Source organism: Anomaloglossus baeobatrachus, chromosome 7 (assembly GCF_048569485.1).
Source record: "Anomaloglossus baeobatrachus isolate aAnoBae1 chromosome 7, aAnoBae1.hap1, whole genome shotgun sequence".
NCBI classification, from domain to species: domain Eukaryota; kingdom Metazoa; phylum Chordata; class Amphibia; order Anura; family Aromobatidae; genus Anomaloglossus; species Anomaloglossus baeobatrachus.
The window spans coordinates 120,831,370-120,850,317 of record NC_134359.1 but is presented as its reverse complement, the minus strand read 5'-3'; the positions used below and the strand labels follow the sequence as shown (position 1 = coordinate 120,850,317).

Genomic DNA, 18,948 nt, shown 5'->3' with positions numbered 1-18,948 from the left:
GTTAGGCTTCGCACTAACACTGAGTGCATAGGCTTTCCCAGTTTGGGAGTCAGAATGCTTTTAAAATTGTACCAGAACTGTAATAGAGTCTCTCCTCTACGTGTCTCCCAGAGGTATTCTTTCTAATTTTTGGCATTTGGCAGACCTTCCACTCAGCGCATAGGCTTTATGGATGTAGAGGTCCCGCTACCTAACATTTTTAACAGTCTCCTTTATGTCTCATACATATCTGAGTACCTCTTCCTTCTAAATATTGCAGTATTTGCATTGAACGCATAGGCTTTGTGAGTTTATGAGTCCCTCCTTCATAAATTAAACAGGAGGTGTCTGACCATGTCACACACACCACATGCCCAGATAACGTAGAAAAATGTTAAAATTATATTTACCGGTGAATGTTTTTTTCACCATTTACAGCAATGAGAAAGGGCAAAAATGCAGCAAAATCACTACGTGTGAACATAGCCTAAGGGGTGGAGGAGGTGGTTTTTCTCTCTTTTTAAAATTTCCTTATATACAAGTCATTCTACAGGAAGGAATATTTCCTAAAAAGAATTTCCTGTAAAATCCATGTTATCTTTGGTTTGGTATATTTTATTATTATTCCGCAAAAGTGGCGTAATACTCTGACAACATTGTTGCCAACAGCAACCTGGGAGTCAGAGATGTGTCCAGTCATTTTCCCAATGCTGTTCCCATTCCATTTCAGCATTTTTCCATCCATTTCCCTGATTTTACTGACCCCCAGACCTCCCATTGACTTCCATTATTCTCGTTTCTACAGGTGAGCACCCTAGGAATCGGATTTGCTCAATTCGAGTACCAAGCATCTGAGCATTTTAGTGTTCACTCATCACTATAGGGCATCAATATCAGATTGGAGAGAGTCTGACTGTAATGCTTGATTGGAGCCACAGACGCAGACTGACTGTAAGGGGAGTCTAGAGAAAAGCCACTCACAAAGCAGGACCCCAAGAACTCTGCAACCCTTTAACCCCTATACAGGGATTTGGAATTACACAGAGCCCCAGAGATCACTACCTGTGGTAGGCTGTAGTCCGTGGTCGTCAGGCAGGGTCAAAAACCAGGAGATGCTAAACAGGAACAGAATCGGCAGGCAAAGGCGAAGTGAGGAGACAAAGCAGAGGTCAAATCCGGAACTGGCAGCAAGGTACAAAAACGACAGGCAGGAAGGTAGTCAAACAACAAGCAAAGGTCAGCGCACAGGCATCAACATACAAACAGCACATGAGCCAGGAGTACAGAACTATCTCTGGCAGTGGTCATGTGACAGCAGGGGGAATAAGAAGGGTGGGGTGTCTTCCCATTGGCTGCAGGTGAATGTTGGCAACTTCAGCTGGAAGACACACACGCCACCTACAGTCAGCCAGTGGTACTGCATGTTCCAGGGAAACCCAGCCTAGTGGATGAGCGGAGCCTGTGCTCTGCAGAGCCACGGGCACCGACTCCTCTCCCATCACCAGCACTATCCATGGAGGGAACATGGCGTCGTCTGGCGATCGGAGCAGAAGTCGCAGGAGTGGACTCTGGTGGGGACGTGACAGTGACTCCCTACAACTCCACTGATCAAGTGACTGAAGGGGCTGCAGGACCTCAGAGCGCAAATGGTCTCCTTCATAACTCACTAGGTATTGCTTGGAACTATCATTCCAGCCAGTGATACTGAATGTACCGTGGTGCGTACCCTTTGTCATCTGATTATGGGCTTGCCATAGGATAAGCCATCAATATCAGTCCCAGATAAAGTACTAGAAAAAAAAAACCTTGAAATATGGATAACCATTATCAAAAATGGTCTTAGGTAGTAATACTATGTAATATCTCGGAAGGGCTAGTATGCTTTAGACCTCCAAGGATTTATTCACCATTGAACAGAGTTTTATACCAGCTTCCATTCTTTAATTCAGCAATGCTTAACAATAATCACATTCACATTGATTGAATTCTCTCTTTATTTTAATCAGTTGATGCTCCAAAATCCAAAGAAAATGACAACTTTTCATGGAGAAAGAATAATCTGGTATTCTCCTTCCAATGTTGAAGAACTTCTAGAAGTGAAGAGCAAATTTCCCAAAGCTCCTCTCGTAGTTGGTAACACCAATATTGGTAAGCAGAATGAGTAATGAGTGTAACTGAAGTCTATGTCCACACGGAAAATATCTGCAACAAGAAACATGTGTAATAAAATCAGTGTCCAAAATAGTTTGTTTGCAAAATTTGCTTGTATAAGGGCTCATTCAGAAACAGGTTTTCAAGTACAAGTTCTATCCGATTTTTTTTTCAGGAATATAACTTTCATTTAGTCTACTGGGCTGTTCACAAGTCCATGTTTCCATAATTTTTTGCGGATCATTCAATCTGTGAAAATACCCAAACCATTTTGATAGAAATCTCAGCTCAATCACACCAATGCAAGTCTAAAGGCTGCTTTACATGCAGCGACATTGTTAGCGATGTCGCTCATGAAAGCACCCGCCCCCATTGTTTGTGCATCACAGGCAAAACGCTGCCCGTGGCGCACAATATCGCTAGGATACGTCACACATACTTACCTTCCTATTGACATCGCTGTGGCCGGCGAACAACCTCTTTTTTAAGGGGGAAGTTTCTGCGCCGTCACAGCGTCGTCACACAGCGGCCCACCAATAGAAGTGGGGGGGCGGAGACCAGCCGCATTAACGACACGCCCACCTCGTTGCCGTCAGGACGCAGGTACGTTGTTGTTCGTCGTTCCCGGGGTGTCACAAATAGCGATATGTGCTGCCTTAGGAACGACGAACAACCTGCGTCCTGCACCAACAACGATATTTGGGAAATGAACGACGTGTCAACGACCAACGATGAGGTGAGTATTTTTGATCGTTAGCGGACGCTCGTACGTGTCACACGCAACGACGTCGCTAACGAGGCCGGATGTGCGTCAGGAATTCCGTGACCCCAACGATATCTCATTAGCGATGTTGTTGCGTGTAACGGGGCATTTAGGGTCCATCTATGCACAACCCATATTTCATGCACTGTTTGATATGAGAATGCTGAGAAACTGTCATCAGTTTTTCGGGGGTTTTTTTCATCCGAGAAAAATTGATAAAACTCTAATGGGTGAAAACTGACACATTGACTAAACTCTGATAAAAAAAAACCTTCTGAAACTCAGACCATTTTTTATGTACTCAGTGAATATTTTTCATCCTTTTTTGAAAGTGAAATTCACAGTGCAAAAAAAATATTTCACAAATTAACATCCACAAGATTTACAATCAATTTAGTGGCAAATTCTGTACACAATTTTTCTGCACCATGTGAGTTAGATTTGGTCACCACCAGGATTTTCCCTTATGAGCTGCGGCCACCACCAGTGAGCCCTTATATAGCACATTCTAGAATACTGCATATAAGAGCCCAGGCTGTTCTGTATAATGTAAAAAAACACCTTTATTATATTCACCTAGGGGGTGGTCCGGTCCAATTGGTGTCGATGGTCGCTGGTCACTTCTTTTCTGCTGCGATTGCTGTCCTCCTTCTTCCCAGCCTGTGTGGATGACGCCACCTGCGTCACCCACAGAAGCCGACATTGCGGCCCTGCACAGGCGCACTTCTTTCCGCCCTGCTGAGGCCAGATCAAAGTACTGTAATGGGCATATGCAAGGAAAGGTCAAATACCGCCTGCGCATGCACACATGCTTTCATCTGCCCCCAGCAGGGGAGATCAAAGTGCGCCTGCGCAGGCGTGCAATGCCTGCCTGTGGGGATGACATAAGATGTGTCATCCACATTGTGCTGGGAAAAAGGTGACTGGGATTGCAGCAGAGAGGAGACGCTGGACCTGCGACCAGTGACACCCATCAGATTGGACCGCCCCCTAGGTGAGTATCATAAAGGTCTTTTTTACGTTATACAGCATGGCCTAGCATCTTATATACAGTATTCTAGAATGCATTATACTGTATAAAAGCCCACTGGTGGTGGCTGCATCTCACAAGGGAAAATCAAGGTGACAGGTTCCCTTTAAATGGTAAAATCGCATCCACATTGCTACTACTGGAATATGCTTTGTTTAAATTTTAGTTAATGTGCAAAAACTGCTCCAAACTAATGGAGTAATTTCAATTGTAAAAATTGATGATGATGCCATATCTGTTACAGAATTCATCCAAATTAACTTGATATACTCTAATACTCTGTTTTGTTTTCCAGGCATACAGATGAAGTTAGAGAACATTATTTATCCTGTTATAATCTCACCACTCAGGGTCAAAGAGCTACATATTGTTTCTAATAATGATCAAGGTGATTAAATTAATATTTTAGTTATTGGTATTTAATTATAATTCTAAAACATTCTAGTGTGGGCATTTAAAGTAAAAAATAAAAATCATGTTGGTGTTTGTCATTTTGAGGGCAATGGTAGTAGCATTAAAATTTTACCTCTAAAAGTCAAATGGTGCAAAACAATTTAAATGATCACAATTGCAATACTAATTGGACCCAAAATATATGTATTTAGGTAAAAAAAAAAATACACCCAAAGGGGTTGGTATCTTTTAAGCCCCTTTCCTTACATATGACATACTATTACATCCTAAGTCAGGTCTTTCATCCCAATAGGTGGCAGATGATGGCTGTGTTATTCAGGCATCATCTGCCTCCAACAGCAGCGAGTGAAGCAGAGCTCATTAAATGGTGTTGTCATCTCTGATGGTCCCCATGATGACGGTCGCGGGATGCCGATGGGTTGCCATGACAGTCTGCTGAAGAGTGAAGACCCATGTGTCTCCGTTGACAAACTTCTATGAAAACCAGACTTAGTGCAATACTGTTACAATATTATTGCAGTACATAGTATAAATATTCAGATGATCACAGGTTCACAAAATTAAGCTAGAAAGTAAAAAAGGGTTAAAAAAAAGTTTGAATCATCCACCCCCTTTTCCCTTTCCCTCCAAAAGTGCAATAAGTTATAAAAATGATGTATTTACCCCATAAAAGTATCAATAATAATGGCAGCTCAAGGTGCAAAAAACTAAGCCTCCACAGAGTTCCATCAACTGAAAAATTAAAATGGGTCTCGAAACATAGTGACATAAGCATATATTTTTTTTTTTTTAGGAATTTTCAGGATTTTTTGCATTTAAATTACAATATAATTATATAATTTTGGTATTGGCATAATCCTATTGACCTGCAACATTATATTGCTTAACGCTGTAAAAAGAAAATCCAAAAGCAATTGTACAATTGCAATTTGTTTGCAAAATTTCACTGCACTTGGAACTTTTTTGCTATTTTCCAGTACACTGAATGGTATAGTGATTGGTGGGATTCAAAACTAAAACTCATCCTACCTAATAATAAGGCTTCTTATGACTATGCAGATAGAAGAATAAAACAATTATGGCCCTTGGAAGAAGCTGAGAAAAAACTAAAACAATAAAAAAGTGGCCAGTCAGTAAGGGGTTAAGTAGTTTGTCATGGGATTCATTTAAAAAGAGAAAAAAATGTTTAAAAGAACTGAGAATCCTCAGTGGTTGATACCTTTTCATGGCTAACTGAAAAGATGGTAATACATAGCAAGCTTTCGAGACTACTCAGGTCTCTTCATTATGCTCAGTATCTAATGAAGAGACCTGAGTAGTCTCGACAGCTTGCTACAGTCATATGAAAAAGTTTGGGCACCCTATTAATGTTAACCTTTTTTCTTTATAACAATTTGGGTTTTTGCAGTTTCATATATCTAATAACTGATGGACTCAGTAATATTTCTGGATTGAAATGAGGTTTATTGAACAGAAAATGTGCAATCCGCATTTAAACAAAATTGGACCGGTGCAAAAGTATGGGCACCTCAACATAAAAGTGACATTAATATTTTGTAAATCCTTCTTTTGCAAAAATAACAGCCTCTAGTCGCTTCCTGTAGCTTTTAATGAGTTCCTGGACCCTGGTTGAAGGTATATTTGACCATTCCTGTTTACAAAACAATTCCAGTTCAGTTAAGTTTGATGGTCGCCGAGCATGGACAGCCCGCTTCAAATCATCCCACAGATTTTCAATGATATTCAGGTCTGGGGACTGGGATGGCCATTCCAGAACATTGTAATTGTTCCTCTGCATGAATGCCTGAGTAGATTTGGAGCGATGTTTTGGATCATTGTCTTGCTGAAACATCCATCCCCTGCGTAACTTGAACTTCGTCACTGATTCTTGCACATTATTGTCAAGAATCTGCAGATACTGAGTTGAATCCATGCGACCCTCAACTTTAACAAGATTCCCTGTGCCGGCATTGGCCACACAGCCCCAAAGCATGATGGAACCTCCACCAAATTTTACTGTGGGTAGCAAGTGCTTTTCTTGGAATGCCGTGTTTTTTTGCCTCTATGCATAACGCTTTTTTGTATGACCAAACAACTTAATCTTTGTTTCATCAGTCCACAGGACCTTCTTCCAAAATGTAACTGTCTTGTCCAAATGTGCTTTTGCATACCTCAGGCAACTTTGTTTGTGGCGTGCTTGCAGAAACGGCTTCTTTCACATCACTCTCCCATACAGCTTCTCCTTGTGCAACGTGTGCTGTATTGTTGACTGATGCACATTGACACCATCTGCAGCAAGATGATGCTGCAGGTCTTTGGAGCTGGTCTGTGGATTGTCCTTGACTGTTCTCACCATTCTTCTTCTCTGCCTTTCTGATATTTTTCTTGGCCTGCCACTTCTGGGCTTAACAAGAACTGTACCTGTGTTCTTCCCTTTCCTTACTATGTTCCTCACAGTGGAAACTGACAGTTTAAATCTCTGAGACAACATTTTGTATCCTTCCCCTGAACAACTGTGTTGAATAATCTTTGTTTTCAGATCATTTGAGAGTTGTTTTGAGGGGCCCATAATGCCACTCTTCATAGGAGATTCAAATAGGACAACAACTTGCAAGTGGCCACCTTAAATACCTTTTCTCATGATTGGATACACCTGCCTATGAAGCTCAAAGCTCAATGAGGTTACAAAACCAATTTAGTGCTTTAGTAAGTCAGTAAAAAGTAGTTAGGAGTGTCCAAATCAAGAAATTGATAAGGGTGCCCATACTTTTGCACCGTTCAAATTTTGATAAAATGCGGATTGCACATTTTCTGTTAGTACAATAAACCTCATTTCAATCCAGAAATATTACTGAGTCCATCAGTTATTAGATATATGAAACTGAAATAGCTGTTGCAAAAACCCAACTTGTTATAAAGAAAAAAGGTTAACATTAATAGGGGTGCCCAAACTTTTTCATATGACTGTATATATTACCATCTTTTCAGTTAGGCCGGAGTCACACCTGCGTATGACTCGCACAAGTGCAATGTGAGAAAATCTTGCTTTGCACTTGGCCCCATTTAAGACAACTCTGCAGCTCAGCTCTACAAGTTTTAACTCAGCCCTAAAGGGACTGAGGAAAAAATCGCAGCATGCTCTGATTGTCTGCGAGAGCCATGTCACTCGCACCCATACAAGTCTATGGTGTGAGAAAAACATCGGACTGCACTCGGATGTCATTCAAGTGCAGTATGATACACGCACAGGCTGACAATGGAGGAGATGGGAAGATTAATCCCTCCCTCTCCTCCGCAGCGCTGGCCCTCTCCTCCACAGCTGTGACCCGATCGCAACATCGGGTCACAGTTACATGACACTCGACTCATGCTCCAGCAGAGCCTGAGCTGAGAGACATTAGCATATCGCATCCCTTTCTCTCGCATCAGAAGTGATGACCCCGGCCTTAGCCATTAAAAAGTATCAACTACTGAGGACACTCAGTTCTTTTAAAAAAAAAAATGTATCTCTACTGGCTAACACCGTACAAAGATATGTTTTACCTGTTTAAAAAGTAACATGAATACACATTAATTTCAGGACTCACGATTGGAGCAGCAATTAGCTTGTCTCAAGTTAAACAGATCTTACTGAAGAAAGTTTCTAAGTCACCACAAGATAAAACCAAGATATTTAAAGCATTACTACAACCGCTAAGCACATTGGCTGGAGAGCAGATCAGAAGCATGGCGGTACGTAGAGGAACAAAGCTGTCATAATAGTCATTATTATTATGTTATGGCCCGCTCTACAGCTTCACTAATCCTCCACATGGGGTTGGTTGGAACTATTTAAATAGGATCTGTCACCTGTTCAAAAAAAAATAGCTAAATACCTTGTAAAAATTCCTGAACTCTACTGATTCTGTATTTTTTTTTCCATTTTGTACTTTGTCACTCCATTACCGAGATAATCTACATTTGTTGTTGTTTTTGTGCTCAGTATGTGAAATCTCTGCTTGTAGCTGCGAGTCTTCTTTGAGGACATGCACTTTCACTCCTTCCTCCCAGATGCTGCCAATCACAGTCCAGCAGTGCCTGAAACTGCTAGATTGGCTCCTGAGCTGTGATTGTCAGCATCTGGAAGAGAGGAGTGAAAGGGCATGCCCTCATAGAAGACTCTGATGAAATGTCCACTTGAACTGCAACCAGAGATTTCACATACTGCGCTCCAAAAGCATGTGAATATCTCTTCAATGGAGCGATATTGCGCAAAATGAAAAAGAGCAGCAGAATTGAAGAATACTGAGATTTTATTCCCATTGAACACTATATTAAATCTTTATGTGTTAAACTATGCCTTATTGTAGTTGCAGGCATCTAGAATTTTGTCTCTTAGCTGTGTGTGATGCATGTAACTTACTATGTTTAGAAAAGTTATAAAGAAAAACACAAACCGTATTGCTACACATTAATTGTATTTCTTTAGCTGGAAATAAACATATGTATCTTGACATCAATGCAGGTAGCTAACAAAAATAATGGTCTTGTTTAGTCTCTAGGGGGACATGTCATGTGTAAGGGTGCAACAAGTGACCTAAATCCTGTTCTTGCTGCAGGGGGCGCAACGCTAAACTTAGCATCTAAAGGTAAGTGGTGTGACAATTGGGGATAAAACATCTCTTGCCTTAATTTGCATTTTGTAGTATTTAGAGGTCCTGAGTTATAAACCTGAATGAGGCATTCAGACTTCTTTTTTCTCATACATGAAAATGTCCTGTGGCTTGGTTTGGTTTTTTTTCACAGTGCTGGACCCATTTTTGGTTCATGTCATATATTTTATATATAATCCTTGTTGCATCCATTTTTTTCATATGAAAAAAAGATTTGCAGCTTTTCCTACCCATTTCTTTCACGGGGTTATTGACTTGATGATCTTGATCTGCAGCACGGACAGAAATATGTCATGTCTCCAAGTCTCCAAATGTACATGTGAAAAGGTACATTCAGTAAAATAGAAGGAAAAAATCTGGGCACTGCTTACCATATCCTCCAAAGAATGTCAGCGGCGTCTTCTCAGACCAATCCGTCCCGCATATGGCAGCCGCATGCATTCATTCGGTCCTGCACCAGGAACTTTTTGAATCTTCACCCGAAAAACACAGCTTTAGGAGGGCTGACCGCAACCGAGGTGCTGGCGCCAAAGTAATGAAAGTCTACCAAAAAATAGATCAGCAGCACTCTGCAGTGTGAGGAGTTTAATTTTGTTTCATGCAAACAGGTGAGACAGCAGAGGGGAGGTGAGGGGAAGGAGCACAGAGAACGAGTCGTCCTACGTGCTCCTTCCCCTTACCTCCCCTCTGCTGTCTCACCTGTTTGCATGAAACAAAATTAAACTCCTCACACCGCAGAGTGCTGCTGATCTCTTTTTTGGAAAGGTACATTCAGTGTAAGGCCCCCTTCACACGTCCGTGAAAATCATGCACGTGTTTCACGGACGTGTCAAAGGTGCGTTTTCCCCTCCGTGTGCCGTGTTTATGACACTTCGTGTGTTCTCCGTGTGTTATCCGTGATAACACACGGAGAACGAGAACTTTCAACTCACCTGTCCCTGGCGTCGCTGTCTGTGGTGCTGATCTTCGGTCTCCAGCCCTGCCGACTCCCCGCTGCTGACGCTTCCGCCGCAGTGAAGTGAATATTAAATGAGCATAATGAGCGTCGGTCGGCAGCAAGTGACAGCAGCGGCAGGGACAGGAGGGCTGGAGAAGGTGAGTAAAGTTTTGTTATTTTTTTCTCTGACACGTGAGTTTTCTCCGGCGCGTGTCACACGGGACCGCATCCACACTACATCCGTGTGGTACGTGTGCGGGCCGTGTGACACCCGTGCTGCCAGAGAAAACTGGACATGCATCCGTGTGGAGCACACGGGCTCACGTCTGCTCCACACGGAGGCACGGGCCAATGGCTAAACACGTGGGTGCACATAAACCCATTGATTTTAATGGGTTTACGTGTGCCCGTGTCTCCGGTACATGCGGGCACAGACCTAGCACGTACCGGAGACACGTGCGTGTGAAGGGGGCCTAAAACATAGAAATAATAATCCTGAAAATTAAAGTAAAATTCAAAAGTTAAAAGATTAGGGTTGTGAAAATTAAATGTGCAGAAGTGGGCACAGTGTGTTCAATGGTGCCTTATGCACATTTGATTTTATTACTTTCTCATACACCTAATTTTTCAATTTTTTATTTTACTTTTATTTTCATGATTATTATGTTTTCTATGTATTAAGTACAGTGTTTTATTGCGACCGTGATCGTTACGCCCTGTGTCGGAATGTGTCATAGATTCAATCATATAGTTGCTTCCATTCAGAATATGACATGGGCCAGCTGCTCTGAGATTTGAAATAAGTGTTTTTCATACAAATTTGTAGGGAAAAAATGTCTTTTTTATCTCATTAGAATGTCTGTATTAAACAACATGCGTATGAAAATTCTTTGTAATTCTTTCTAATTTGATACAGTTCCCAAATCGTTACTACTATCAGGGTGCGCTCACACCAGTGTGCAGCCCAATGTTATACCATGGAGCAGCAATTTTTTTCTCATGTTGAAATTGGCAGTATATCTCAGCTTATGCTCACCCATACAAGTCTATTGGTGCGTGTGAAACATTGGACTGCACTCAGATGTCATCCGAATACAGTGTAAGGCTATGTGCGCACTAGGCGTTTTTACCCGCGGTTTTACCCGCGGTTTTGCTACGGAAATTTCTTGAGAAATGTTTGAAATCTTTCTGCAGACATTTCCCAGCAAAACCTATGGGAAAAAAAATAGCTGTGCGCACACTGCGATTTTTTTCTCAAGAAAATTCTTTGTGAAGATTTTCTTGAGAAAATTTCTTGAGAAAATATGCATCTCACTTCTTTTCCGCAGGTACTTGCGGTATACCCCCAGAATTTCACTCCATTCACTGTAATGTAATCGCGAAATACCGAGAGTATACCGCAGGTAGTAAATGCATACCTCCCAACCGTCCAGGATACAGCAGGACTATCACAATTTGCAGAGTTTGTCCCGTTGCCCCGGGCGGGAGGTCTGTATCCCGTGACTCCCCCACCCACTCTCTCCCCGCCTCGCTGCTTTTCCCTCCTACCATCCTAACACGTGACGTGAGCATTACAGAGCAGAGCGCGCTATCCGAAATTAGTCTCTGTTTGTGCTGCTGCTAAGGTAATGAATCTCCCCAGCGCTGATTCCCCTCCCCCCCCCGGCCTGGAGCCTGTGCTCCTCTAGCTGTTTCTCTGACTCCCATGTGTTTGTGTCCTGATCTATCGTGTGTGCAGTGTTTGCTTCTCAATGCTGCAGGCACACGGTAGATCAGGACATTGGGGAGAAGACAGTGTGTACTTACCACTTGTGTCCTCTCCTGCAGGTGCACAGCACTGGCCGGTAATATGCAAAGATAGAAGCATTGCCAATGCTTCTATCAGCTACCGACCACATGATCTCCTGCCTGGCAGAGCTGGTGCATCTTAGTCTACTTTCACAGCTCCGGTTTTGCAGAGCCGGCCAATCCAGCTCTAAAACCTGTGCAACAGATGCGGCGACAAAACTGCATCCCTTGCATACGTTTTTTGCCCATCCGGTTTTTGCCACTTACGGCAGGCTACTGAGCATGCGCAGTGGAAAAAAACGCATGCGGCGTCCATAGGCATGCATTGCAAATCGCGCCACATCGGCCGGATGCGGCGCGATGCGTTTTTTTTTTTGCTAGACAAAAAAACGTGCCAGGCACCGTTCCATCCGGCCGCCACATCGGCTAAATCTGCCGCATGCAGCAAAAACCGGACCGAATGCAAGCCCATGCGGCACAATACGGCACTAATGTAAGTCTATGCAGGAAAAACCGCAACCGGCGGCAAAAAAAAAACGGTTGCGTTTTTCCTGCAGAGCGCCGCATTGTGCCTCACGGCAAAAAACGGATGTGTGAAAGCAGCCTTAGGCTAAGTTCACACATCAGTTTCTTCCAATCAGGCATAATCCGGTTTGTGCCTGATGCAACGGATCCGTCTGAGATTGTGAAAAAAATGATTTGAAAAATTCGTTTTTTGTTTTTTTTTTTGTTTTTTTTTTGTTATGCTGAGAAAGAGAGACTGAGACACCACCATCACTGCACAAACACCGGCACTACCTCACACGCATCATCACCGCACACGCCAGCACTACCCAGCATGCATCATCACCGCACACCCCTGCACTACCTCACACACATCATCACCGCACACGCCAGCACTACCCAGCACGCATCATCACCGCACAGACAGGCACTACCTCACACGCATCATCACCGCACACGCCAGCACTACCGAGCATGCATCATCACCGCACAGGCAGGCACTACCTCACATGCATCATCACCGCACACGCCAGCACTACCCAGCATGTATCATCACCGCACAGGCAGGCACTACCTCACACGCATCATCACCGCACACGCCAGCACTAGCCAGCACGCATCATCACCGCACAGGCAGGCACTACCCCACACGCATCATCACCGCACACGCCAGCACTACCCAGCATGCATCATCACCGCACAGGCAGGCACTACCTCACACGCATCATCACCGCACACGTCAGCACTACTCAGCACACATCATCACCGCACAGGCAGGCACTACCTCACACGCATCATCACCGCACACGCCGACACTACCCAGCACGCATCATCACCGCACACACCGGCACTACCCAGCACGCATCATCACCGCACACGCAGGCACTACCTCACACGCATCATCACCGCACACGCCGGGACTACCCAGCACACATCATCACCGCACACGCAGGCACTACTCCGCACGCATCATCACCGCACACGCAGGCACTACCCTGCACGCATCATCACCGCACACCCCTGCACTACCGCACGCATCATCATCGCACACGCCGGCACTACCCAGCACGCACCATCACCGCACACGCCGGCACTTCTCAGCACGCATCATTACCGCACAGGCAGGCACTACCTCACTCGCATCATCACCGCACACGCCGGCACTACCCCGCATGCATCATCACCGCACACCCCTGCACTACCGCACGCATTATCACCGCACACGCTGGCACTACCCTGCACACATCTTCACCGCACACAACCCAGCATTACCTCAGTGACGTCACCGCTGACAGCGCGACTCCCTTCAGTTGCTGCGTGGAGCTGATAGAGAGAGGCGGTGTTCTACTGCCGTTCCTGTCAACTTCATGTAGTAGAGTGGAGAGCGTCGCGGGACCTCTGTGGATTACGTCGGACCTGGAGGGGTATTTGGGGATTTTAATAAAATGGTGAAAGAGGGTGTTTTTTTGTCTTTTATTCAAAATAAAGGATTTTGTTGGGTGTATGTGTTTATTTACTTTCACTTACAGGTTAATCATTGGGGGTGTCTCATAGACGCCTGCCATAATTAACCCCTTATTACCCCGATTGCCACCGCACCAGGGCAATTCGGGAAGAGCCGGGTAGAGTCCTGGGACTGTCGCATCTAATGGATGCGGCAATTCCGGGCGGCTGCTGGCTGATACTTTTAGGCTGGGGGGCTCCCCATAACGTAGAGCTCCCCATCCTGAGAATACCAGCCTTCAGCCGTGTGGCTTTATCTTGGCTGGTATCAAAATTGGGGGGAAACTGCACGCCGTTTTTCTTTTAATTATTTATTTATTTTACTGCACAATATAGACCCGCCCACCGGCGGCTGTGATTGGTTGCAGTGAGACAGCTGTCACTCAGCGTGGGGGCGTGTCTGACTGCAGCTTATCATAGGCGCCGGTGTGCAGTGAAAGCAGTGAATACGAGATTGAATAATGGGCGGCCGGCATTTTCAAATCAGGAGAAGCCGCCGGAGCAGTGTGACAGCCGTGCAGCCCCGAGCCGGTGATCGGTGAGTGGGTGAGAGTTAGTGAATGAGTCAGTGAGTCAGTGAGTGAGAGAGTTTGAGAGAGAGTGAGTGATTGATTGATTTTCTGACAAGCAATGAATTTATATCACTTCTTGGCATGCTCAGAAGTAAAAACCGGATTTGGTACATGCTTCCGGCGTTTGAAGCATGACACCGTATCCGGCTCGCATAGACTTTCATCATGCACCATGCCGCACAGCACCGCACCCGGCGCTATGCATTTTTTTGCCGCTGGCAAAAAACATTCCTCTCTGCGTCCTGTGCGGCCGCAGGAGTGACGATTTTTGCCGCATCCGGCAAAAACCGGATCAAACGCAAGTACATGCGGCACAATCCGGCGCTAATAAAAGTCTATGGGGAAAAACCGCACCCGGCGGCAAAAAAAACCCAGATGCGTTTTTCCCGCCAAGCGCCGGATTGTGCCGCACAGCGAAAACCTGATGTGTGAACATAGCCTTAGCTGCACACCCTGTTCAGCTCTCCTCCTAGGTCCTAGCTGCCTGCACACCCTGTTCAGCTCTCCTCCTGGGTCCTAGCTGCCTGCACACCCTGTTCAGCTCTTCTCCTGGGTCCTAGCTGCCTGCACACCCTGTTCAGCTCTTCTCCTGGTTCCTAGCTGCCTGCACACCCTGTTTAGCTCTCTTCCTGGGTCCTAGCTGCCTGCACACCCTGTTCATCTCTCCTCCTGGGTCCTAGCTGCCGGCACACCCTGTTCAGCCCTCCTCCTGGGTCCTAGCTGCTTGCACACCCTGTTTAGCTCTCCTCCTGGGCCCTAGCTGCCTGCACACCCTGTTCAGCTCTCCTCCTGGGTCCTGGCTGCCTGCACACCCTGTTCAGCTCTCCTACTGGGTCCTAGCTGCCTGCACACCCTTTCAGCTCTTCTCCTGGGTCCTAGCTGCCTGCACACCCTGTTCAGCCCTCCTCCTGGGTCCTAGCTGCTTGCACACCCTGTTTAGCTCTCCTCCTAGGCCCTAGCTGCCTGCACACCCTGTTCAGCTCTTATCCTGGGTCCTAGCTGCCTGCACACCCTGTTTAGCTCCCCCTCTGGGTCGTAGCTGCCTGCACACCCTGTTCAGCTCTCCTCCTGGGTCTTAGCTTCCTGCACACCCTGTTCAGCTATTCTCCTGGGTCCTAGCCGCCTGCACACCCTGTTCAGCTCTTCTCCTGGGTCCTAGCTGCCTGCACACCCTGTTCAGCTCTCCTCCTGGGTCCTAGCTGCCTGCACACCCTGTTCAGCTCTCCTCCTGGGTCCTAGCCGCCTGCACACCCTGTAGTTAACTCCCTGCCTGCTCTGCACATTGCTGATCTGTGGCGGCTCAGAGCGATCACGGACAGCTTCTGCAGTTTCAGTTTGCTGGATGGGTGTAGATGGGGAGTGGATATGGGTGTGGCCGTTTGTAAAATGGGTCTGGTTAGGGGACGTGGCCTAAAAATTGCCGCGGCGCGCAATGTCCCTCTTTCCCTTCTTTTAAAGTTGGGTGGTATGCAAATGATGTGCGGTATACCCTTGGTATAGCCACGATTTAACTGCGGTAATGTACATCGCTGCCTGCGGTTTTGCAGGAAGTGATGTCATTATGGCAGAAGAGGAAGCGGAGCACAGTAAACACAGATGTCACACTCCATGGACGTCGCACAGAAGCACTTCCATGTGACCTCCAGGTGCCCGTGCAGTCTGTGTCCCGCTCCAGCCCCGCCGCTGCCAGCACTGCTGTGTGTCAGTGTCTGCCCACAGTATCAGCAGCTTGTCACGCTGCAGCGCAGGCAGACACTGAGACACAGCAGTGCGTGCAGCCGCGGGGATGACGGGCGCTGCTGTCAGGAGGTGAGATGAGATCATTACCTGCTGTGACGATCTCCTGCCTCCTGACGTCACTGCTGTCACTGCCGTCTATGCCCGCGGCCCAAGACTGTCACTGGCGGTGACGTCACGGGCTCTCGCGATACTGCTGACAACGCGGCGGGCATAGAAGGCAGTAACAGCACTGATGGCAGGACTGCAGGAGATCATCACACCAGGTAATGATCTCATCTAACCTCCTCATGGCAGCGCTCGGCATCTCCTGCAGTGACCTGGGCTGACCTATTGATGTTAGCTCAGGTCACTGCATTACTCTCCCAGCCAATGGGGAACCTTCTGTTCTTCATTGACTGGGACAGTAACTATGGTATGGATCGTCGTGGGACCCCCCCCCCTTATTGGATTATGCCGGACCCGGATTTGATTGTTCTTGTCAATAAATTGGTGAAAGAGGGAATGTGGGGAGTGTTTTTTCAAACAAAACTTTTTTTGTTGCCTATTTTTTATTTCTTACTGACTGGGTTGGTGAGGTTGGGTATCTGATAACGCGTGACATCACTAACCCCAGGGCTTGATGCCAGGTGACATTACACATCTGGCATCAACCCCATATATTACCCCGTTTGCCACCGCACCAGGGCAACGGAATGAGTTGGGGTGAAGCACCAGGATTGGCACGTCTAATGGATGCGCCACTTCTGGGGCAGCTGCAGCCTGCTATTTTTAGGCTGGGGAGTGTCCAATAACAGTGGACCTCCCTAGTCTGAGAATATCAGACCCCAGCTGTCCGCTTTACCTTGGCTGGTGATCCAATTTGGGGGGGACTCCACGTTTTTTGTTTTAAATTATTTATTTAATGTAAAATAACAGCGTGGGGTGCCTTCTGTTTTGGATTACCAGCCAAGGTGAAGCTGCCAGCTGTGGTCTGCAGGCTGCAGCCGTCTGCTTTACCCTAGCTGGCTACAAAAGATGGGGGGACCTCACGTCATTTTTTTTAAATTATTTATTTATTTTTTGGCTAAATACAAGGCTAGGCACCCTTTAGTGCCACATGAAAGTCACTAAAGGGTGCCAGCTTAGAAAATGCAGGGAGGTAGGACATTATATAGGTATTTCTCATCTGTCTATCTATTCATCTATCCATCTTTCCCTCTATCCATTATCTGTCTATCTATTGATTATCTATCTATTATCTATATTATTTATTGCAGTTCAGCATGAAAAAAACGCAGGGACCAACCTGCGGAAAAACGCATGCGTTTTCCCGCGGTTTTGGTGCGTTTTTTTTACCGCAGGTGCGGTAATCTTCAACTCCCAGAAGTTTCTCAAGAAATTTTAATGAGAAAAATAACTTTTCTAGTGCGCACATAGCCTAATACACAGAGACAGGAAACGGAGAAAATGGAAAGATTAATCTCTTCTTCTCCGCACCTGTGCTCTGATTCTGGCATGCAAAAGAATCTGATCACAGTATAATGACACTCGGTCACGCTCACAGCAGAATTTGAGCCGAGTGTCATTAGTATATCGCATCGGATGCTATACACTAGTTTGATCGCACCCTAATAGTAATTTTCCTTTGTTTCTTGTTATTTTTTACAGGAGGCACAAGGACAATCCCATTGAATGCTGCATTTTTCACAAGTTCATGCGCTTTAAAGCCTGGAGAGGTCTTGCTCTCTGTTTCTATCCCATATTCTACAAAGGTCAGTTATTTTTAATGATGATATTCGAGTTACAGAATAAAGACAAATCCAAGTATATCAAACATATATACTATCCATTATTGCAGGTAAAACTACTGTGGTTCTGAGTGAACAATACAATAATGAACCAACTGTTATATATTAATATATAGTATTGGGTATGTCACTATAACTTTGACAGCAGAGGTCTAGAATAGTCTCCTGCTCTCCTATATGCTCTCTTTACATGCCAGATTTAATAGATTCTAGAAACGCGTGAATCTTGTAATGCTCAAATTCACCTTTTTTTAATTTGATTAGCAGAGAATTGCAATTATTCCAAATATCCAGAAAAGACCTGCATAACACTATGACTAAATCCAGGCTCTTTTAACTAAAATGTGAAAGTGAATTTGTTAAAATATCTTGGCTCTACAAATATCTCCATAACATTTGCCATTAGAGCTTATTTTACATGAAATGGGCATTACCAGTGAGACATGTAATGACTGACAGGCTGTTAGTTGTAATCACACACAACTCTAGTGAGATCAGGATAGCACAGTACTGCAGAGCTGAGCTTTGGCTTATTACAAACACATCAGCAATTCTTTTTAGGATGTTCGGTTACACCTATCCATCGTATATATGATTATTTTCTTAGCAATGTATCACACTTCTTGTTCTTTGTGTTTTTACGTAGGAGCAATTTATTTCAGCATTCAGACAAGCCCAGAGAGAAGAAAATGCTTTTGCTATTGTCAACGCTGGAATGCAAGTGCGATTTAAGAAAGGCACAGATGTAATCAAGCAAATTTCCATTTACTATGGTGGTATTGGCCTTTCCACTGTATCTGCAGAGAAGACATGCCAGGTTCTGATAGGAAGGTAGGACCCAAACACATACACATGCAACTCTGGGGGCCACTGTTTAGTTAAATGTGTAACACAAACACCAAGACTGCAGCACTCAGTAAAGATGACTGTGAGGAAATAGGGGTATATTCTGAGCTATCAAGCCATATTCCTATAGCCGCCATCTTGTCAGGGTACGACCATATCTCTTGTGTGTGACTGGGCCTTAAGGCCTAAGGAGGCTTAAATCATTATGCTAATTAACTTGAGGAAATTGTCTGTGTGACCAAAAGGCAATCTCCTATGATATGGAAATTAAGTGAGCTGTTT

At 45.1% G+C, this 18,948-nt stretch overlaps 1 protein-coding gene across 1 annotated transcript in view; it reads left to right on the top strand.

The window, feature by feature from the left end:
- Positions 1-18,948, top strand: part of LOC142246636 (aldehyde oxidase 1-like) — a gene marked incomplete at its 5' end in the record, with an annotated part of 160,702 nt that overhangs the window by 23,799 nt on the left and 117,955 nt on the right. Inside the window, 6 exons of the mRNA XM_075319703.1 lie at positions 1,986-2,127; positions 4,219-4,311; positions 7,918-8,069; positions 8,872-8,965; positions 17,681-17,784; positions 18,467-18,651. Coding sequence (XP_075175818.1) covers positions 1,986-2,127; positions 4,219-4,311; positions 7,918-8,069; positions 8,872-8,965; positions 17,681-17,784; positions 18,467-18,651 — 770 coding nt within the window. The remainder of the gene's footprint in view (positions 1-1,985; positions 2,128-4,218; positions 4,312-7,917; positions 8,070-8,871; positions 8,966-17,680; positions 17,785-18,466; positions 18,652-18,948) is intronic.